We start from the raw sequence: 24,212 nt of genomic DNA, 5'->3' as shown, positions 1-24,212 counted from the left end.
GGGCAGGTTTTTGTGTGGACACAAGTCTTCATTTCTCTGGGGTAAATGAAGAAATTGCCAAATTCTTCCCAAGTGGCTATGTCACTTTACATTTCCACTAGCCACACATAAGGGACGTCATTTCTCTGCATCCTTGCCAGCATTTGATGTTGTCACTACTTTGTATTTGAGGGGTTCTAGTATGTGTACAGTGATGTCTCATCATGGTCTCGCTTTCCATTTCCCTAATGGCTAGTGATGTTGAACATCTTTTTATGTGCTTATTTGCCAACAAACAATTTCACCTGTGTAGTGACATGTCTCTTCATGCCCCATGTTCTGCTTGGATCATTCAGAATTTTTTTACTATTGAGTTTTGAGAGTTCTTATATGTTTTAGATAGGAGTCCTTTGTCAGATCGGTTTGCAAAAATATTCTCTCATTCTGTAGCTCGTGTGTTCATCCTCTTAACAGAGTGCACTTTTTGGAGAATTGCTCCATCTCATCTAAGTTGTCAGACTTATGTGTGTAGAGGTATTTATAGAATTCCCTTATTTTTCTTCTGATGCCTAATCTTAAAAATACCAAAATAACGTTGAGATGAACAGTCTAATGTACAAATATGTGTTTCTGATTACTCTCCAAAGAAAAATTCCAAATAATGAAATTATTGGGTAGAAGACTATTGATACACATTGAAAAGTTGTCCCTCAGAAAAATTGTATTAACTTATAACATTACCATGAGTGATAAAAACATTTGTTTTTTTTTTTGAGAGAGAGAGAGTATGTACATGAGTTAGAGTGGGGTTGGGTGTGGGGAGGGGCAGAGGGAGAAGAAGAGAAAGACCTTTTAGCAGGCTCCACGCTCAGTAGTCATGGCCTGAGTCAAAATCAAGAATCAGACACTTAACCAACTGGCCACCCAGGCACCCCAAAGCATTTGCTTTAATTCAATCTGATGAACATAAGAGAGCACTATTATTTTCATCTTAGCCTATTTGATGGCTGAAAAAAATTATATTTCTTTTGTTTTAATTTCCATTTTTTATAGTTAAAAATATAAACTTCATAAGCTTCTTGTCCATTTTTATTTCTTATTTTGTAAGTTGCCCATTTCAAGTCTTTGTGTATTTTTCTCTCAGGGTATTTGTCTTCTTGTTTATTTTTTTAAAAGATTTTATTTATTCATGAGAGACACACAGAGAGAGAGGCAGAGACACAGGCAGAGGGAGAAGCAGGCTCCATGCAGGGAGCCCAATGTGGGACTCCATCCCAGGACCCCAGGATCACTCCCTAAGCCAAAGGCAGACACTCTACCACTGAGCCACCCAAGCGTCCCACTTGTTGTTTATATTAATACCCTTTTACATTGAAAGACAGTAACACCTTATATGTGTTTACTTATTTTCCCCAAGTGCCATCGCTTTTTAATTGTATTTACAGTGTCCTTTTCTTTTACAGTGCAATTTTTTGGTAATTAAAATTATTCATTACAGCCCATATTATTTTCTTCTCTTGTCTTTACAGTTAGATATAATTTCTCCTACATCAAGACAAGGCCAGGCTAATAGTCTCCTATGTTTTGTTTCTAGTTTCATCCTCCATCTCTCCACAAAATTCATTAGCCCATTTGTAATTTTTTTCAGTGCATGGAAAAAAGAAAGGCTCATTTTTTCTGGTTTTGAGATTTCAAAAATCTACTTCATATTAGTCATGTCTATTGCTATGACACTCTTCTCAGAAAATCTCAGAGTAGTTTACAAATGATCTGGTGTTCTCTTTCTCTGGCCTTTTTATTTCTTCATACCCCAATAAAATATCTAAATCTGTCACATGTAAGGAAGGGATGCATCCCATGGTTGCTTACCAGTAAAGTTAATGGCAATTGCAAAGGCTCACTGTGTGGAAAAGTAGATTTTTTTTTAAATTGAGGTATCTTACACATAGCAAAGAACACAAATCTGAACTGTACAGCTCAGTGAGTTTTCACATATGTGTAGTATATACTTATGTAACTACCAAGATAAATTTATAGAACATTTCCGACAAGCTAGCAGACTCTTGTGCCCTCCTCAATCATTATCACCTCCCCCAAATGTAACTTCTACACTGCCCTTTCTCATGTTGACAACAAAAAGATAATCACCTTTGCCCATTTTGGAACTTCATATAAATGAAATCACAAAGCATGTGTCCTTTCGTATCTGGCTTATGTTTCACAACAATATGTCTTTGCAATTTTATCTGTGTTTTTGCACACCACAGTCTTTTGTTCTTTTTCATTCTATGTAGCTTTCTGTTGTATGAATATGCCACAATTATCCATTCTAATATTGATACACACTTGGGCTTTGTTTTCCCGTCAGGGGAAATATTATTATGAATCATTTGTCACATGTCTTTGGGCAGACATGAGCACTCAATTACCTTTGGTGTGTACCAGGAGTGGACTTGCTGGACCCTAATGTTTACCATCAGTAGGTGCCATCCCAACTTTCCAAAGTGTTTGTGTTATTTTTTATTCCTACCAACAATGTACAACAATTCCAGTGTTTTCATCAACACTTGGTATGCACTCTTCATTTTAGCCATTTTTGTGGGGATGAATGATGTCTCATTGTTTTAATGTCCATTTCCCTAATGACCAATGATGTTGAGCATCTCTCTTGTGCTTATTAGCCAGTTGTGGGAAAAAAATCTCTTTAGTCTGTTCAAGTCTGCTCATCCCTTTGATTAGATCAGTGGGGTTTTTTTCAATTGTAGAAGTTCTTTATTTATCCTGCGTAGGAGTCCCTTGTTGGAAATATGTGAAAATCTTTTCTGCCAATCTGTAGTAACCTTTTTACTCTCTTAATTTTGTCTTCTGATGAACAAAAGCTCTTAATTTTAATGAACTACAGTTCATTAGCCTTTTCTTTCATGGTTATTGCTTTCTATCTCTTGTTGAAGAAACACTTACCTTCCCCATAGGCATGAAGATAGATATCCTATGTTTTTTTTTTTCTAGGAACATATTGGTAGTTGCCACAGGCAAGGGTGGAAGGGTGAGAGGCAAATGGGTGAAGGTGGCCAAAAGGTACAAACTTCCAGTTATTAGATGAATAAATCCTAAGGATGTAATGTGACTCAGCATGGTGACTAACAATACTGATTATACATTTGAAAGTTGCTATGAGAGCAGATCATAAAAGTTCTCATGACCAGAAAAAAAAATATTTATTTTTTTAACTATGTGAGGTAATATGTTAACCAAACTTACTGTGGTGATCATCTTACCATATATATACACACACACATATACATATGTATGTATATATGTATGTATACCATATGTATACTATGGTATAGATGTATATACACCATATGTGTGTGTATACTATCAAATCTAATAATTATGTTGTTCACCTATTTTAATACAATGCTATATATCAACTATATCTCAACAGAACTGGAGGGGAGTGAGAAGCTATTAAGAGCTGTGGATGGTGGAGTTGGAGAGCCAGTTTGAACTCCTGACCTGCCATGTACTAACTGGTGATTTTAGTCAAGTTACTTAATTTCTCTGTGCTTCCATTTGTTCACCAGTAAAAAAGTGATAGCAGTATGAACACCTTCCTCACAGGCTGAGGCAAGGACTGACCCAGGAGCACTATGCTTACAGATGGGCACAACAGTGCCAGGCTCATGCTCAGCAGTCCATAGTATTAGCCATAATGAAAAAGCCAATGTTTAAAACCACCTGGAAGGTACAACTGGGTCTTTTTCCAGAAACTCCAAAAGATCACACCATCCATCTCTTTATTTTTATCTCTAAGCTGTACCTCAAAGGGAGAAGCAAAGCTCCTTTATTCACCTAGCTCATTTTTGCCTAATTTCAAAACTTCATCTTAGTCTTTCACTTTCTCAAATAGCAGAGAATGTGTCTTGGGTCATTCTCTCCTGCTCCTTCAGCAGAAGTCTCCTTTTCTCTCTTTGCAAAAAAAAAAAAAAAGAGAGAGAGAGAAGCATCAACTGGGAAAGCAAAATTCTCAGAGGTTCCTCCCAGTCTAGGCTGGCTTGGCCTCCATCTGGTTCTCCAAAACAGAAGTAGCAGAGCCCAGGCCTGCTTCTTGATTTTCTCCTCAGAAAAAAAAGGTTAGACTAACTCACATATCCTGCTACAGTTACTTTTCTGCTAAGCTTTTGCCTCCAAAAATCAAATTCTGGCCCATTTCTTTGGACAACCATCAGCCAGGCAAAAATATCTTGCAATAGCAACATCTACAGACAACACATTAGGTGACATGGGACAGACCCAATTCTCCTCCTTATTTATCATCTAAGAGTACTATGAAAAACACTCAGAGAAAACTAATTACATGCACATTATAGAATTAGTGCCAAATCGTAGTGTAGAAAATCAGTGATGCTTGCAATTTGTTTGATCACAAGCAGTTTAGTGGAAAGAATGTGTACTATCAAGCCAGAGACATGAGTATGGGCCTCTAACACCAGACTGGAGGGCAGATTACCCAACTGAACAAGCCTTAAGACCATCCAGCACCCTAGGTCTTCCTTCCGCCTGAAAGCCCCAGGCCAGAGGCCCAGCCATTTTGATTGGAGTGAGGACTGATCCTCAAATTGAGATCTATTGCGTTTATCTTGTGTGAGATCTAGATAATGTGGTTTGACATTAAGTCTCTGGTGATACTGGATGGTCACAAACCAACCCATAAGATATTTGCTGTTGTTAGGTATGTGGGGTAGGTGAAACTCCTCAAAGAGATCCTAATCTCTAGAATAGGTGACTGTGTTGCATTATGTGGCACAAGGGACTTTGCAAATGTAATTAGGGTAACCAATTTAAAATAGAGAGCTCATCATGGATTATGCAGATGGGCCCAACCAAATCAAATGAGTCCTCAAAAGCAGAGAACTTTCTATGGTTGAGAGCAGGGGAGATGCAATGTGGGGATATCAGAGAGATTAGAAGTCTGACAAAGACTTGGCCTGCCTTTGCCCCCTTGGAGGACATAGGACTCATAAGCCACAGAATGTAGGAAGCCTCTAGAAGCTGAGAATGGCCACAGCATCAATCAGCCCAAAAAGCCAAGGACTTCCAACCTATAACAGGAATGGAACTGAACTCTGCCAATAACCTAAATGAGCATCGGAGCTAATTCCCCCACCCCCAGCCTCTTAGGAGGAGGCCAGGCTGGCTGAAACACAGATTTTGGCCTTATGAGACCCTGACCAGGGAACCCAGCCATGCTTGTCAGACTTCTGACCTACAAAATGGTAGATAATAAATGGTCATTGCTTTAAGCCTCTAAGTGCATGGCTAAGTAAGATTTGAGAAACATAATGAAGAAACAGAGTGAGTCTTCAAATACCACCAGGAACCTAATACTATGTCTGATATCTGTGTCACATCCCCATCTCCAAACCCAGGCCCCATCTGTCATCTTACCTTACCTTCCCACCAGTGTGGTAAAGAAGGCAGTTGGAAAAGGACCAGATCAGTTCTTCCAGTGAGGATCCCAAGGCAGAGCGAGTTATAGTTTGCCTACAGTGGTGTGTCTGTTTAGTGGGAGGACAAAGGCTAAAACTCCAACCTTGTGACTCCCAGCCCAGGAACCTTCCAGAAACTACCAGAGGGAAGGGGCATTAAAGATCAGACTATCTACTCACCTTTCTATAGATGGCAAAGATGGTTCCAATGGAGGCCAAGCAGTCAATGTTTGAAGATCCATCCAATGGGTCAAAGCAGACCACATACTTCCCCTAAATGCACAGAGGGAAGAGCCACCTGATTGGTTCCCTTCCAAACAACACACTCTGTAAATGTCTGTACACAGCAGGTAACACTATATCAAAAAGTGATTTAGAGCAAAAGGATATCCTTATCAAAAAATATAATTACCTGAGGATGGCAAAGTGTATCAGCATCTATGAATCATGAGCTCAGGCCAACCTGCCCATAGACTGATGAGTTGATGCCCACATGGGGCGACTGAGGTCCCATCCAACTCCAGGCCTCCTCTGGCACCACCCTCCCCTCTTGTGTGGGTACACTGGGAGCTCAGAGCTGCTGGAGGTGTGAGAAGAAACCAGGTCTGAAAGTGGCACCTGGCCCAGAAGAGGTGGAGAAGCTGAAGATAAACCTGGGCTAGCTCTACCCATACCCATGGGAAGGTCAGTTACGGATTTATTCATGATTCTTTCTGAACCACTCTGCAGATAGCCTTTCCTCATTTTGGAATGTTTTTGCCAAAAGACTGGAAAATCTCAGAACAATGCCCCAGGGCCTCTGGATCTGTCTTATTAAGAGTGCTAGTATGCATAAGTAGTCAGGGGAATAAAAAAGTCCTAGGCTTTGCTGCATTCAACCCACCTGCCCTATGCAAAGACCAGAAGACAGAGTGAGTGGGATCGTTCTAGCCCACCCACACTGCTGCCACGGACTGTTCCAGCTGACATTCCATGGAAAACACCAGATACTTTTTACAGGCCTCCTATGTGCAAGGTTCCAGGAGCACTTTAGTGATGGGGTCAGAGTCTCCTGGCTAATTAAACACAGGTAAAATAATATCAAGTTAGATGGGAATCATTTCTCCTAACCACTGAAATTACTTTTCCCTGACTTTTGGTGAGTAATGCCCTAGCTTAAGCTGACCTTTCTTTCTTTTTTATTCCTTCCTCAATGGGGGTGAAGGTAGGCTAAAAAGTGGGATAATCCATAAATTTGGAAATTCCCCATTCCCCCTGTAGATAATTCAACTGAGCCCATTCATTCATGCATGCATTCACTCAATGGATGTCTGTTGAATATCTAGTATATGCTGGAAAATGTTCAAGAACTAGCACTAAGGGGATCCCTGGGTGGCGCAGCAGTTTGGCGCCTGCCTTTGGCCCAGGGCGCGATCCTGGAGACCCAGGATCAAATCCCACATCGGGCTCCCGGTGCATGGAGCCTGCTTCTCCCTCTGCCTATGTCTCTGCCTCTGTGTGTGTGTGTGTGACTATCATAAATAAATAAAAATTTAAAAAAAAAACTAGCACTAAGACCTATGTAGATAGGCCAACTGGGGAAGAAAGTGATAGATTAGATCGGAGAGACGATCAGGGGCATGTCGGTGGGAACTAAATGTTGAAAATAATCAGTGTAATCTAGTTTAAATTGTAGGAGATGAGAGTAAAGTACTTTGCACAGTCCATGGTTTACAACAGGTGTTTAATAAATTTGGCTTTACCTCTTCCATACACTCAGCTAATTATGAAGAAATGGTCTTCAACACCCAATGTATAAAACAAGGACCAGTCTCAGTATTTCTTTTGTATCACAGCTGAACATGGATTGAATTTTTGGCCACCAGCAAACCTGTCTTTAATGAATTGTTTATGAAACCAGAATGACTAAAGACCCTCCCTGGTCATGCCCTGCACTGAGCAAGTTTGCCAATGTATGAAGGCAAGAGGACACAATCTTTATGATTTCTTTCCTACATGAGTTTAACAGCTTGTCAGGCATGAAGAAATCTCTGCTGAAACCAGAGCCCCCTTGAGAAGTGTGAGATGGGGAATAGAAGTGGAGTGGAGCAGTTCCTGCTCTCCCCAGGAACTCTACTTTTTATTGGACTTGATGATTTTGAAGCCACAAAAAAAAAAAAATGCAGCACTTGTTCCAAGCACATGAAGCAAAAACCCATGAACTCCACCTGCTGAGGCATTTTCAGTAAATTACTTTGATTTATTTCCTAAATGAATCACCTCATTATGGAACTTTTTTTTCACTAGACAGCCTAAGACTTCTAACTAAAGAAGTATGCAACCCATTTTTTTTCCAAAAGAAAACAAAAGTTAAGGAATAGAAGAAAATCTCAGAAACTACAGAAAAGCAAGAAAACCAAAACGTCTTCCCAACTCAGTCGTACCACCTACTGGTGAAGGGGGATCTGCGTGTGGGCCCCACACTCACCCTCTTCTCCTTGGGTGTGATGATGGCATCTTTATTCTCCTCCGAAACCAGGACACAGGTGCTGTAGGAGGATTGCAGCATGTTGATGACCAGGGCATTGGATAACACGTCCAGTTTCTTCACCTCATCCCCGGTCACATTCACAGTTCCCGCAATTCCATACCTAAGAAGAGGAAGGTCTGAATGAAGGAATCCCTACTCCAGCAAAGTCCAAATGCTAAGACACCATCATTGCATCCCACCACCCCCTTCACGGCCATGGAGTCTCCACATTGTACAGACCAAGTATAACATGTCCCCCAGCAGTGACTCTCACCCTTGCTGCCTCACACCCCAGGGATATTGTCAGGTTCCCTTCTTCTCACAATGATGCTAACCAGGATTCAATCGTAATAAAATACAAACCTGCATTTGGCAGTGGGAAGTGAAGGGAAGAGCTAGCTCATAAAGTCAGACACATTGCCTGCATTCCTGACCCCAAAGAGTCAAGGCCTGTGGCTTTCTGGGGCTGAAATTGCAAGTATTTGTTGATGACCCTCCAGTGGTTAGGCCTGGTGGGCAGGATGAAAAATTGCCTTGTGGTATGTTTGCATTACTTAGGAAGGAAACTTGGGGACAGATTTAACTGATTTCATTCTTCACCACCATTTGAGCAAGGTAAGAAAAACTCTAGCTAGCTTTATGTTTTAGAACACCGGTCTGCAAAGATCTCCCACCTTCCACGATCATGGGCAGGATCCCTCTCACATGCCAGCCAGATCACTGTGGTCTCACCCAGCATTCCTACATGGGCTTAAGGCCCCACCACACTTGCCTTACTGGCACCCCTGGGCTTGCTGCCCTACCCCCACACTCTTCTCTCCAAAGGTGGCGTGGCTCTTACCCCACTCAAGCCTTTTTCAATTCAACTGCCACAAAGGTCCTGTTGCCACCAGCACCCAGAAAACTGCTCCTCTCCTTCTCACCCTCACTCATGGGTGTTCCTCCCACAGGAATGCTGTCTGCTAACCATCAGCTTCTTCCAACTCTTCCTCCTGATTCCTTCTGAAAGCTTCCCTGGTCTCACCACACACCAGGCACGCCCCTAGTCATCTCCTCCACAGCAGTTCCCAATCTGTTCATGGGAATACCTTTCCTGCTGGATTATCTGCCCACTGAATCCTAGAACAGCGGCCTTCTGTCCTGGTTTCCATAGTGTCCAAGGACATAGTAGATGCTCAATACATGTTCACTGAATTGTGAAGAAGGCATGGCAGGAAAGTAATTTTCCTACTTCTCCTTTTCTTAATGCCATTTATTTGTCGAAGGAATCCTCAAGTGGTTCTAACAGGCAGCCAGGATTGAGACTAATGATCTACCCTAAGCAGGGGACAACTCTATTCCCACCCTCTTCCTTGACTGAGGGCCTTCCTCCAGGTGCTAACCTTAACCTCCATCAAACCCCTCCTTCCAGAAAGAATGGGAGCTCATCCATAATGAGGTCTAATTGTCTGACAACTGCTCTGAGTTAGGTCATGGAGGTAAGAGGGCTTTATATCCCGCAGGACAATATCTTGTAGCATTTTAACTAATATTAAAGCTTCAGTGACAATTTTTAAGTGCATATCCTACCACTTGGACAGTAGAAAACCATGAAGATGTTTCCAGGAGAAGCATTCTAGCAGTCCCTTCTTCCTACAGCAATGAGCAGACAAAAAAAGAAGAAAAAACTTGAAAATTTCTGATCCCTTTTGCATCCATGGAGTTTGTGCTTTTTCCCAGAAAAAAAAAGGAAGCAAAAGACTGAGGGGCTTGAGGGCCCCCAGAATGGGAAAGGGGCGGGAGTCTGTGAAAGTCCCATATTCATGAGCAGAGTTGCTCTAGGACAGAGAGCCTACCTTCTGGTGTGAAGCAATTCCAGGGTCCTGTTAAAATAATCTCAGCATTTTGTTAGGAAGAAGGACTTTCCAGACAATAGGTTTCTCACAGTGCCATTTTGGTGTTTCTTACCGAGGGACCAGGAGAAGGGTGTCATCTGAATTAGGAGGCCATGGGACTCCCCCAGCCCGGGGGGAGCTGAAGGTGGAGCTGAAAGGTGGAGTCTGACGTCTAGATTCACGGGCTGCACCTGTCACCTAGTGGACAATCGGCAGCATGGACCAGACAGCTGGCAAATTTCCCCAGATCTGGGCTTGGAACCAGTGTAAAAATGAGCATCTACTGAACATGTATTATTATGGATCTGGCACTGTTGAAATCTACATCTCAGGGATTCACTAAGCCTTACAACCCCCCTAGAAGTTGGGGGCTGTTAACTTCCCCACCATTTTACAAGTGGGAAACTGAGTCCTGGCAAGAGTAGACAATCACATGGAAGGAAGAGCCCCAACTTCGATGAACACCCTATTATCCAATTCCTGAGTCCACTTCATCTGGACACTCAATAGTCACAAAGTTAGAGTTCTGAGGCTGATTAGTACAACCCTATCACTGCAGCCACTGCATCCAGAACAGAGGAAGAGCACATGAAGGTGGGTGAATAATACTGAAGTGTCAGCAAGCATTGGAGATGCCCAGAAAATGGCTCTAAGCATAGCAGGGCCCATATCTGGGGACAGGAAAAGTCACTTTTTAGTGTCATTCAGCACGGCCCATGACCTGGTAGGAGCAGGCAGAGACAGATGGCTGCACCTCGCATCATGGAGGTCCTTAAGCATAGAGCTTGGCCATTAACACTGAATGAGGTGATAATACAGTTACAGCAATAAACAGAGAGTGAGGAAAGCCAATCAAAACGCTCCATTTTAAGTAGGCTCCACTCCTGGTGTGGAGCCCAACACCAGGCTTGAACTCATGACCCTGAGATCAAGACCTGAGCTGAGATCAGAGTCAGACACTTAACCGACTGAGCCACCCAGGCACTCCATAATTCTACCAAATTTATGTGTTGTTAAAAGAACATAATTGTTAAGAATTAATATTTTAAATCATTAGATTCTGTTATTTCCTCATTTTGAAGGAATGATAATAACAAGTCCCTTCAACTTTTGAGAGGACCTTCATTGGAATTGCTACAAAGAAAATGGAACCCCAGAGAAAGCTTCTTTTTATTGCAGATCTAAACCGGACACTGGGCTGTGTGAAAATTGAAAAAGGGAAACCTTACTAAAATTGAGCCAGGAGGGGGAGCCCTCACACTGTGCCACTGGAGGTCATTGCAGGAAGTGTTGTCAAGTCCAGACCCCAAAAGAAGAATCCTTCAGGAAATCATCAATTTCAGGCGTCTACAGGGGAAGACCTACATTGCATCTCCTACAAGTAGCTAACTACCCCAGCGACTCAGCCAATAAGAAACCATGATGGCCCTGAACCCTTTCTTTTTACTTTTGTTCAAAACAACCCCTGCCAATTTCCTTCTCCATAAATAATCTTTTCCTTTGTTAGACCAGCCTGTGGTTTTTGGCATAGCTTGCTTGTCCCATATTGCAATTCTCTATTATTCTCCAATAAACTAGTCTTTACTGGTAAAATAACAGACTTATTTTTTAAGGCCAGCAGCTGTGACAGTCAGCAGCTGTAGCATGAATGTGGCCTCGTTCTGTGCCTAGACAGAGTATGGAAGAGAACAAAGCAGAAGAACGCTCTGCATTCCCTCCTCCTAGAGACACAGAACACTTCCAGCTTGCTGCACACCAACTAGAGAAGAAGATAAAGAGTCACCGAGAAGAAGTTTAAAAATTGTCTTAAAAGCAAAAACTCCTTTCCATAGTAAGCCTGGACCTCCAGGACAGGAAGTTATTTGGTAAATGATTCCTAGCCTGAGCACATCGACAGAGTTCACAGCAATAAAATGGCTCGTATCTGCTAAGAGCATAAAGCGAAGTAAGTCTTCCTCGCTGTTTCTTTGTGCCACAAGAGACAAGTCACAATAATTCAATCTATGTCTTTAATGCAACCAGCCCCTAAGCTTATCATCATTATAATACATTGCAACTGGAAAAGTTACATATAAAAAAAAAAAGGAAAAAGAAAACGTGTATTTTTTTTCTCCATATCACGTCTCCCAAGGATTTTTGTTCCTTTCTCGAACAAGTCAAAAGCCCCTTTATCAAAGTCAGAAACTTTGAAAGCACCTTCCCTCCAGGGCACAGGGGCAAATGGCTTTTGCCACCGAGCTGGCCCAGGCCCGAGCCCCTGAGTGCCAGGGCGGCTCCTGCTCCCCCAGACTCACAGGTGGGCCAGGCCGGCCTTGCGCACAGCCGAGGAGATGGCTTTGATGGCCGTCAGCATGGAGTTCAGCAGTTGTGTGAGCTCCCCCGTCCCTTTGGCCTGACGCCCTTTCTCCATAACGTAGCGGGTCAGGGTGAGCATGTCTGTTTCGAAGGGGCTTCTGTCCGACATCGCGGCGGGTAACTCCAAATCCTTCTTTTCTCCCAGGGAGGCTTGTTTATCTCTGCAGCCTGGGGCTCCTCGGTGTCTGAGCTGGTGTCTGCGAGCCCTGCCAGGACCTTTAAGGAAAAGGTGCCCCAACCCACGTGATTCAGATAACTGGGCAAGCCTTCAAGGAAACCTCTCTGGTGAGCCTGATTTTGAAGGCTGCCAAAGCACCACAAGCAAGCCGTAAATAGAATCAGGCAGCCCAGAAACATACACCTGCTTTCTCTTGATGAACCTTTTTTTCTTTAAAGATCCTAGGAGGCAATTATTAAGTAAGTGGTGGGAGAAAAGAAATCCAGCCACTAAAAACAATGATCCACAAAACCGTCGCATTCAAGGACTTGGAAGGCTTTACATGTATCTCCTGCAGAACCTAATTCCCCAGTGGCACACTGGCAGATATCTTATCTGGGGTATAGGTCACCTAATAAAATAATGGCAATCCTGGGACCTCTTAGCCTGCAGTCTTTTATAAGCATTTGGAGAAGGTGCTTTTTATTTCCAAAAAGCACGTATGACTGACTGGGTTATCTATAATAGATATCAAAACTAGAAGAAGAAAATTACATTCCTAGCATGGTGCTTCACATCAGGGTTGTTTTATCAATGCCTCTAGATTTGTGCTTTGAATTCAAAAATACCACCTGCTTACTGAATGGAAACACTAGAGAAGAACATAAAGAAACATGAGAGTCCTTACCACCAGCCCAGCCCCCAATCTACTCTCTAGAACTAGCTGAGCTGGTGAGAGTCTGTGTTGGCAATAGGCACTGCTGGGGACCTGCATAGGGTAGATCAAGAACTTTCTCTAGGGCTACACAGACCTGGCACTGAGTCCCAAGCTAGTTATCTGCTAGTTGTCCTGGGAAAGTTACTGAAGCCTCAATTTCTTCTCTTGTAAATGGGAACAGCAGTAAAACATCTACCTGATAGAATGGTTGTCAGAATTAAAAGCAGTAAGATGAACCTGGCACATAGTATGTACTTAGTGTCTGTTAGCTATTATAGATAAATACATAACTATTTTAGATGTATGTGTATTACGTGTACATGGAGTTTAGATGTGTATATAACTATTGTTATAATTTTTAGACGGATATATAACTATTTTAGATGCATATATAACGATTATGTGTACATTTTGCAAAATAGAAGAATATACACATTGCTCTGCAATGTTTTTTTTTCCTTTGACAATTGTTTCGATCAGAATGCATTTAGCTGCAAGTAAGAGAAAACTCAGATGATTTAGATATGTGGGGGGGGTATTTTTCTCATATTTTCTCTTCAGTTCACTAGGAGGTAGCTGCTGGCATTTACTTAGCTATTCAAGGGTTCCACTAGGGGCACTTCTGCTTCTTCTGTTATCCTTGGTCATCTGGCTTCTGCCTCCAAGGTAAGACATCTCAAGAGCACAAAATGGCAATCACCATTCTGAACATCTAACCCACATTGAAGACCCAAAGAGTGGAGAAAGGTGTTCCAATCTACCAATCACATCAGTTCCCTTTTTTAGAAAAGAAATGTTTCCCCAAAACACAGCCCCCCCAGACACACACACACACACACACACACACACACACACACCAGTGGACTTCTACCTACATAGCTTTGGCCAGATTTCTGAGCTGTGGTGACCCCTTGCTACAAGGGTTGGGCACTGGTATTCCATGGACCAACCAACCTAATGTGGCTACCATAGCAAAATATCTTAGAAATATACATCCATATCGGTACAGAGATATACTGCATTGCAGTGTGTGGACTGTTAGATTATTTTGGAAATGCTCACTCTTGAAACAATGCTTCAACAAGTTTCTGTATCTTTGTGCACATGTTTGTGTGAGGCCTTCAGTAAGATACAGCTGTATGAGGGGAACTGCCCTGTCAGATTATTCTAATTTTGACATCTCCAGGATCTAAACCAGAAAGCTCTCTTTCTTTACTGAGAGCTTCAGGGAATTGTAAGAACTATAGAAGGGGATATCTTTGATCTTGCCATGTCCTACTGCCATTAACAAAGTTAATCTGTTTTGTTTTTCTTTTTTTTATAATATACTTTTTTAAGATTTTATTTATTTATTCATGAGAGACACAGAGAGAGAGAGTCAGAAACACAGGCAGAAGGAGAAGCAGGCAGGGAGCCCGACGTGGGACTCGATCACAGGTCTCCAGGATCATGCCCTGGGCTGAAGGCGGCACTAAACTGCTGAGCCACCGGGACAGCCCTGTTTTGTTTTTCAAGCGAGAGATCAACAATGATTTTTCTGACATAATTACAGGAAGAGCAGTGGCTGGATGTCCTGGGCCAAGAGAGTGTCTTGGTTATTAGTTCTTAGGTTTCCTTTGAAATACAACATTGACATCAAAGGATTTCCTACATGGTGGTGTGGAATGAGGGCCTTCACATCTTCCCTAGAGAAATGATTGTGGCTATTCACACAAATACCCATTTATGAATATTTATAGTAGCTCTATTGATAATGTCAGAGACTGCAAACCCATCTGCTCTTCAGTGAATGGATAAACCAACTGAAGTAGATCCATAAAATGGAATAGTATACAGCAATAAAAAGGAACAAACTTGTTACATACAGCCCTGGGACAAATCTCAAAGGCATTAAACTAAGTGAAAGATCCCAGTCTCAAAGACTATATAGGTATTATTCTGTTTATATCTTGAAAAGATAAAATTAATAAATATAATATAAAAACAATTCCAAGGTTACCAGGGCCTGAGGGTATGAGCAGGGTTAGGACAAGGGAGGGATTTTATACCCAATAGAACTGTTCCATATCCTAATTTTAGTGATGGCAATTCGAATCTATATGTGTGTTAAACTCAAATAACTGTACATTTTTTAAAAATCCATTTTACTGTAGAACAAAATATAAAATGGACCATGGACAGTCTGCACACAGTACCAGTCCATGACAAAGTTAGGAGTAAAATTGAACGTATTTAGAAATTTCTATAGCAATTTTCCTATGTTATGTTTGCTCTGACTATATTAAAATGTGATTTAAATCTAGCAGTCAAATATGATTTAAATTTAAATGAAATTATAACCTAACACTAAAAAATCAGGGCTCACATTTTGCATGTAATTGTTTTTTATTTGTTATTGTTTTTATTTGTAAATTGTTATTTATTTTCATTTTTCCAGGTTTGTTTTTTTGTTTATTTTACCATTTTAAGCATGCAGTGCAGTGGCATCAAATACACTCACAGTGTTGTGCATCCCTCATCACCATCCATCTCCAGAACTGTTTCATCTCCCCCAATTGAATTTCTGCTTAAACAATAACTTTCTTCATTGGCCTTTCCTGTAATTCTTATATTATGTTTTATAAAAGTATCTGTTAACAAGAGATTGGAAGTGAAACCAACCCACCAGTGCTTCAGTGCAACTACTTGGAGAAGCTCTGTGCTTGGTGCACTGCAGATGTTAAGAATAAGCAGAAGGCTGGAGAATTTGAAGACAGGGAGGAAGAGGTGTTGGCTAGTGTTATTTATAAGTGGTCAATGACTCATCCATAAAGGGAACAGGGGAGTCCCGGTCTGCTATTTCTGCCACCATCTGGCCCATGCTGACAGCAATCATACCCCTTCGCAGCTACACTTAAATGTTAGAAGTTCGAGTTACCCAATGATCTAAAATTGCAACCGATGACCTTTCAGCAAATGCCAAAGTTCTTTTAGGGCATACAACAGAGTGGAAACAGAGCCGCCATGGTGGAAACCCGGGGAAAGAAAGAGCAGTATCTAGTCTACATGTATTTCAGTGCTACTGATACACTGGTGATCCCAAAAGCTGCCCATGGCCTTGCTCTGCTTGGAGGAAGATGCTGACAGACCTGAGTCTACGTGAATAAGGACAAGCAGACCCTCCTGATAGTTGAGGCAACCCTGCTTTTGCATCGGGATCTGAAGACAAAGAAAAGAATCTAGAATGTGACTCTAGAGTATCAATGAAAGGATGATTCTTTGTTAGCACAACTCTACTAAGATGGTTTATATATACTCTCTCATGTGATCCCAGCATATGGGTTTTTTTTTAAGTTTTCAATCAGAAAAGGTTTTATTATAAAAAACAATGCCATCAGGCAAAAATGCAAAAAATATGCAATTGTGGCAAGATGTTTACAAATACCTACACATTAGCCCCCATAGTACTGCAGTGTTTACTATGTACCTGAGCACACAACATGGAAGGCCACTGGAAGCTGCTCCACATGGGGAATCTGATTCCTTGTGGATCAACCCACTTTTCCTCTGTACCAATGAAATAAGCTTAAGCTTCAACTTTGTAGAATTACAGAAAACAAAGACAGGAAACCCCAATCCAATTTCTGCTTTCCTGTAATATAGTTATACCAAGTCCAGTTTCAATGCGTGAAAATATATAGAAAAGTGCTATATACATTCTTCAAGTGGAAAAACAAAGTTTAACTTTGTTAAGCTGGGACTTAACAGTGGAACTGGCCCATGTTCGACCTATGTTTTTTTTTTTTTAAGATTTTATCTATTTATTCATGAGAGACAGACAGAGAGAGAGAGAGAGAGAGAGAGAGGCAGAGACAGGCAGAGGGAAAAGCAGGCTCCGTGTAGGATGCAGGGAGCCCGAAGCAGGACTCAATCCCCGCCCTGGGCCGAAGGTGGCGCTAAACCGCTGAGCCACCCGGGCTGCCCCTTTTTATTAAGATTTTACTTATTCATGAGAGATACAGAGAGAGGCAAAGACATAGGCAGAAGAAGAAGTAGGCTCTCCGTGGGGAGCCCAATGCGAGACTTGATCCCAGGGCCCCGGGATCAGGACCTGAGCCAAAGGCAGATCCTCAACCACTGAGCCACCCAGGTGCCCCTCAACCTATGTTTTTTTTGTTTTGTTTTGTTTTTTATAAATTTATTTTTTATTGGTGTTCAATTTGCCAACATACAGAATAACACCCAGTGCTCATCCCGTCAAGTGCCCCCCTCAGTGCCTGTCACCCATTCACCCCCACCCCCGCCCTCCTCCCTTTCCACCACTCCTAGTTCATTTCCCAGAGTTAGGAGTCTTTATGTTCTGTCTCCCTTTCTGATATTTCCCACACATTTCTTCTCCCTTCCCTTATAGTCCCTTTCACTATTATTTATATTCCCCAAATGAATGATAACATACACTGTTTGTCCTTCTCCGATTGACTTACTTCACTCAGCATAATACCCTCCAGTTCATCCACATCGAAGCAAATGGTGGGTATTTGTCGTTTCTAATGGCTGAGTAATATTCCATTGTATACATAAACCACATCTTCTTTATCCATTCATCTTTCGATGGACACCGAGGCTCCTTCCACAGTTTGGCTATTGTGGACATTGCTGCTAGAAACATCGGGGTGCAGGTGTCCCGGCGTTTCATTGCATCTGAATCTTTGGGGTAAATCCCCAGCAGTGCAATTGCTGGGTCGTAGGGCAGGTCTATTTTTAACTCTTTGAGGAACCTCCACACAGTTTTCCAGAGTGGCTGCACCAGTTCACATTCCCACCAACATTGTAAGAGGATTCCCTTTTCTCCGCATCCTCTCCAACATTTGTGGTTTCCTGCCTTGTTAATTTTCCCCATTCTCACTGGTGTGAGGTGGTATCTCATTGTGGTTTTGATTTGTATCAACTTATGTTTTAATTTGGTTGTAACCACTGTGCTTTTTACTTTTATTCTCATCTTGCTGTGCATTAAAAAATAATAGTAATAGTACTTTTTTAATAATACTTTTTTTAGAGCAGTATAGGCTTACATACAATTGAGAGGAAGTGTGGAGATTCCCTATTCCCCCCTGCACCCACACATACACAGCCTCCCCTGCTGCCAACATGACTCACCAAAGTGATATATTTTTTAAAAAGAATGACCTTACACTGACACATCATAATCATCCAAAGTCTATAGTTTGCCTTGGGTTCCCTTTGGGGGTTGCTTATTCTATAGGTTTAGACAAACGTATAATAACTATCATCATGATAGCATACAAAGTTTTCTTACTGCCCCCAGAAATCCTCTGTACTCTTCCTGTCCATCTCTCTTTCCGCCCCCACAGCCCCTGCCAACCACTGATCTATTTACTGTCTCCATTGTTTTGCTTTTTCTAGAATGTCATAGAGTTAGAATCATACATCATGTAGCCTTTTCATTTTGGCTTCTTTCTCTTAGAAATATGCATCTAAGTTTCTCCCATGTCTTTTCATGGCTTGATAGTTCATTTCTTTTAAGCATTGAATAATATTCCATTGTCTACATGGACCACAGTTTATATATCCATTCACCCACTAAAGGGCATCTTGGTTGCTTCCAAGTTTTCGCAGTTATGAATAAAGCTGCTATAAATGACTTTGTGCAGATTTTTGTATGATGTAAGTTTTCAGCAACTTTGGGTAAGTATCAAGTCCTGTGATTGCTGGATCACATGGTGAGTGTGTTTAGTTTTATAAGAAAACTGCCAAGCTGTCTTTCAGAGTAGCTGGATCACTTGGCACTCCCACCAGCATTGAATGAGAGGCCCTGTTGCTTCACATCCTCATCAGCATTTGGTAGTCAGTGTTCCGGATTTTGGCTATTCTAAAAAGTGTGTAGGGGTGTTGCTTTAATTTGCATTTCCCTGATGGCATATGATGTGGAGCATCTTTTCATATGCTTATTTGCCATCTGTGTATCTTCCTTGGTGAGGTGTCTGTTAAGGAGTTTTCTTTTTTAATCAGTTGTTTTCTTATTGTTGAGTTTTTTAAATTTTTTTTTTTTAATTTTTATTTTTTTATGATAGTCACACAGTGAGAGAGAGAGAGGCAGAGACATAGGCAGAGGGAGAAGCAGGCTCCACGCACCGGGAGCCCGACGTGGGATTCGATCCCGGGTCTCCAGGATCGCGCCCTGGGCCAAAGGCAAGCACCAAACCGCTGCGCCACCCAGGGATCCCTTATTGTTGAGTTTTTAAGAATTATTTGTATATTTTGGGTAACAGTCCTTTATCAGATGTGTCTTTTACAAATATTTTCTTCCAGACTACGGCCTGTCTTCTCATCCTCTTGACAGTACCTTTCCCAGAACGGAAGTTTTTCATCTTAATGAAGTCCAGCTTATCAATTACTTCTTTCATGGGTCATGTCTTTGGTGTCATATCTAAAAGTCCTTGTCATACCCAAGCTCATCTAGGTTTTTCACCTATATTATCTTCTAGGAGTTTGACATTTTATATTTAAGCCTATGATTCATTTTTTAAAAGATTTTATTTATTTATTCATGAACATCAGAGAGAGAGAGGCAGAGACATAGGCAGAGAAAGAAGCAGGCTCCCTGTAGGGAGCCCGATGTGGGACTCAATCCCAGGACCATGACCTGAGCCAAAGGCAGACACTCAGCCACCGTGCCACCTGATTCATTTTGAGCTAATTTTTGTAAGGGGTATAAGGTCTGTGTCTAGATTCATTTTTGTGCATGTGCATATCTGGTTGTCCCAGCACCATTTGTTCAAGAGACTATCTTTGTTGCATTGTATTTCCCTTGCTCCTTTGTCAAAACTAACTGCAGTTGACTATATTTATGAGAGTCTGTTTCTGGGCTCTCTATCCTGTTCCACTGATCTATTTGCCTGTTCTTTCATCAATAACACACTATCTTAGTTACTCTAGATTTTAAAAAATATTTCATTTATTTATTTATTTATTTATTTATTTATTTATTTATTTATTTATTTATTTATTTATGAGAGAGAGAGAGTAAGCATGAGTGGGAAGAGGAGAAGAGGGAGAGAGAGAAGCAGACTCCGCACTGAGCATGGAGCCTGATGTGAGGCTTGATCCCACAACCCCAAGACCATGACCCAAGATGTAATCAATGAGCCCAACTGACTAAGCCACTCAGGTACCCCTTAATTACTGTAGATTTATAGTAAGTCCTGAAGTTGGGTAGCATCAGTCCTCCAATTTTGTTCTTCTCCTTCAGTATTGTGTTGGCTATTCTGGGTCTTTTGCCTATCCACATAAACTTTAGAATTAGTTGGTCAATATCCATAAAATAACTTGCTGGAATTTTGGTTGGGATGGCACTGAATATAAATCAAGTTGGGAAGAACTGACATCTTGACAATATTGAGTCTTCCTATCCATGAGCATAGAATAACTCTCCATTAATTTAGTTCTTCTTTGATTGCATGCATCAGAGTTTTGTAAACTTTATACATAATTTGTTAGATTTATATGCAACTATTTCATTTTGTTGGGTGCTCCCTCTGAGTCTATAGGGATGAATCCTTCCTTGCTTCTGGTAGCTGTTGGCATTCCTTGGTTTCTTTGCCTTGTGGACACATCAGTCTAGTCTCTGCTTCCATCTTTTCAATGCACATCTGCCTTTGGCTCAGGTTGTGATCTCAGGTTCCTGAGATCAAGCCCTGCATTAAACAGGCTGAGCAGGGAGCTTGTTTCTCCCTCTACCTCTACCCCTCTACTCGTTCTCTCTCTCTCTCTCTCTCTGACAAATAAATAAATTTTTTATTCCTTAATTTAATTAAATCTGCAAAGATTCTCTTTCTAAATAAGGTCAGGTTCACAGGTTCCAGGGATTTGGATGTGGATATGTCATTGGGGGTTGGGGGTGGCCTGGCCACTATAGTCATCCTGGAATTATTTCCAATTCTGAAGCTGGGGACCAGGGACCAGAGTCACTCTGAGAACTTTAAGAACCAATGATGTTCATCTTGAGTTTCTACCCTCTTCCTGGTTACAGGGTCTCCCATCAAATGCCCAGTGGCATAGCATGGTGGCAAAGCCAGGGCAGATGTGTGCTTCAAGTCAAACTGGATTTAGCTTTTGGTAAAAGACACAAAACAGCAAGTATGCCATTGTGGAGAAATTCCTCTACTGATATACTTTAAAATATTTAGAAGTTAGCTTAAGTACAGGCATAATTTTTAACTTGGAACATAAGGAGTATAGCTATGGAATCTGTAGGAACTACAGTCAGAGCTGTAGGTGGCACGGAGGCATGGGGACCTCTTTACAAATCCTGCTAATGCTGTTACTGAGGAATCTAATAGAAAATCCCAGCAGCCAAATATTTGACTGGTTAAAGGGGGTGTTTTCCACCATTCATGGCAAATGAGCAATGCTGTCTTTCGATGTTGGTTCTAAAAGTAGCTTGTTTCTCTTCGTACATTTTTAAGTAATTATTGCAGCTTGGAAGGCAGTGCTCATCAAAGACAACTTTAAAAACATTTTAATTCTTTACTAGTTACCTCCTGCTAAAGCTGTTCTGGTAAGCCTGGCTCCTGCTCTTCCATTTCTCTAAATCTGAGTACTCATGTTGCCAAGTGGAAATACTACAGATGACTTTAAAAAACTGGACAATTCACGTATACTGTGTAGGACATTACCTCCTTAATTGCCCAGTAGAATTAACTGTCAGCAGATGTGTCCATCTGATTATAGTATTGCAGTTTTATATTAATAATTTGCAGTTTTATCTAACCTGCACTCGTGTACAGATTATTAAAAGTTTTAAAATGTAACTGATGAATCAGTATTTGATCAATCACTGTCTTGATTTTTTTATTAAAATGTATATTTCTAATCATATTTTATAAAGCCTAGAGAACTGGTTGAATGTTTATTTTCCTGAAGGTATTTTTAAGATAAAGCTTCATAATGGCCTGTAAACTTTGCATATCTATGTAGTTTGATATATATTGTTGAGTTTGAAAATCTTGTATATTGTACTGGTTTTATACAAAATATTGAATGGTGAAAGTTGTATAATTATAATCATATAATTAAAAGTATTAACCAAAAAAAAAATAAAGGGGGTGTTTTCCTTTGCAAAGAGAACATTATGTGTTTTGATTAGGAGTAGGAGGGAGCTCCTGTTTTAGGGACAGCATGACAAGTGGAGCCTGAGAAGCAACACACCTGAGTTTTTGCCAAGTCTCTACACAATGCTCAGTGAACACCATCCTTTCATCCTCGTCCTCTTCCTCATGGACATCTCAGGATTTCCAAGGTCAAAACCAACTTCGAAATTCCAAGAATCATCAGAGGAGAATCACTGTTCATGCTGCTGATTCTCTAAGTCTGTGACTGTCTTCCTTTCTCAAAGAAAAAGAGAAAGACTAGATACATCCACATCAGAACACAAACAAGTATTAGTTGAAAACTCTTAGTTAAATAACCAGTGGCCTTATTAAGAGACACCACACAGAACATACAAACAAAAGTAAAGTAAAGGTATCTTTCTGTGATTTTGCTTGTTTCATCATGGCACCTGGTAGAGGAAAATTATTTCCCATCCAGCTGTCTTAATGAAATGGCTCCCAAATCGCCACATCTCCCTCAGGGCTTTGAGAGCCAGGAGCTACAGGGACTAAGCTACAAGAAGTTAAAAATCAAAAGGTGTTTTGTGAGTTCAGGAGACTTTTCCTGAGAGGCACAGTCACAGCTGGAGTGGGAAAAATACTGGCTGTGCGTCTGGTCAGTGACAAAAGCAGATCCAATGCTTGAGATCAAACTAAGTTCCCTGTTGGGAAAACACAAAAGTAGCAGGGATTGTTTGGAGGGAAAGGAACAGGATTTACACACATTTTTAAGCTCACAAGTAAATATAGATATATTTATTATATATCTAATTTTAACATATTAATACATCAAACAAACCTGAATTAATATTTATAATGTATTTATTATAATAAAAATTATATTTTAATGAATATGTTGAACATATTTAATATATTAATTTATATTATATATCTGTATAGCAACATATTTATTCTGTATTATCATATTTTGCTTAAAACTAGATTTCAAGAAAGTTCACAAATGTTTCTTTTTTTTTTTTTAAGATTTTACTTATTCATAAGAGACACAGAGAGAGAGGCAGAGACGCAGGCAGAGAGAGAAGCAGGCTCCATGTGGGGAGCCTGACGTGGGACTCGATCCCAGGTCTCCAGGATCACGCCCTGGGCTGAAGGCAGGCGCCAAACTGCTGAGCCACCCAGGTGTCCCACACAGATGTTTCTTAACATGTAACTTGCTATGTTGGAATTCTAGCCCAGGGTCAGCTAAGGAAGAAATTGCTTATATAGAGAGCCTAGTGAGACATATACTGCTTGCAACAAATTGTATTTGCTTAAGCCTTGTTTTTATGATGAATCTTTTTCTTTATGGTAATCAGACATTAGGGATTATTAGGCCTTGTTGTTCAATAGGATGTTTTGTTTTTATAGAAAAGTCACCAGTGAGGATGCCTGGGTGGCTCAGCGGTTGAGCCTCTGCCTTCAAATCAGGGCATGACCCTGGAGTCCCAGGATCAAGTCTCCACATGGGGAGCCTGCTTCTCCATCTGTCTGTGTCCCTGCCTCTCTCTATGTCTCTCATGAATAAATAAATAAAATCTTAAAAAAAAAAAAGAAAAGTCACCAGCAAGTAGTAACATAAGCCTTCATTTGTGACTCAGAGGGTCACATCTACATATGCAAGATCAACAGGTCATAGATGAATAGCGCCTAACTTTTCACCTGTCCGAGCCCAGGAAGCGTAAACAGCTCTGCTCAGGTTAGTTCTGTGCACTCATACCCGGACGGACAACATGCAAGACAAGCATGTTAACTCTGTTTACTGGCCAGACTACCTGGGTTCGTATCCCAGCACTGCTCATTGACTGGAGACCTTGATGACTTCACCTCTCTGTTCACTATTCCGTCATCTGTGAAAGGGATTATTTATGTAGAGTATCTAATTCATAAGGTGGTTGTGAAAACTAAATGAATTCTCTAACGGAATAGGCATTCACTGTTATTATTACTACTACTATTATTTCACACAAAGCAAGGAAGAC

General features: G+C 41.1%; 1 protein-coding gene across 1 annotated transcript in view; it reads right to left on the bottom strand.

Moving 5' to 3' along the window:
• The window catches only part of FBP2 (fructose-bisphosphatase 2), a 31,455-nt gene extending 19,039 nt beyond the window's left edge, over positions 1 to 12,416 (bottom strand). Inside the window, exons 1-3 of the mRNA XM_055309444.1 lie at positions 12,149 to 12,416; positions 7,939 to 8,101; positions 5,652 to 5,744 (exon numbers count right to left, since the gene is read on the bottom strand). Coding sequence (XP_055165419.1) covers positions 5,652 to 5,744; positions 7,939 to 8,101; positions 12,149 to 12,318 — 426 coding nt within the window. The 5' untranslated portion in view covers positions 12,319 to 12,416. The remainder of the gene's footprint in view (positions 1 to 5,651; positions 5,745 to 7,938; positions 8,102 to 12,148) is intronic.
• Positions 12,417 to 24,212: the final 11,796 nt, after the last annotated feature.

Source organism: Nyctereutes procyonoides, unplaced genomic scaffold (assembly GCF_905146905.1).
Source record: "Nyctereutes procyonoides isolate TBG_1078 unplaced genomic scaffold, NYPRO_anot_genome, whole genome shotgun sequence".
Classification (NCBI taxonomy): Eukaryota; Metazoa; Chordata; class Mammalia; order Carnivora; family Canidae; genus Nyctereutes; species Nyctereutes procyonoides.
Note: the sequence above shows the minus strand (reverse complement) of the source record. Positions and strands in the feature narration are given on the sequence as shown.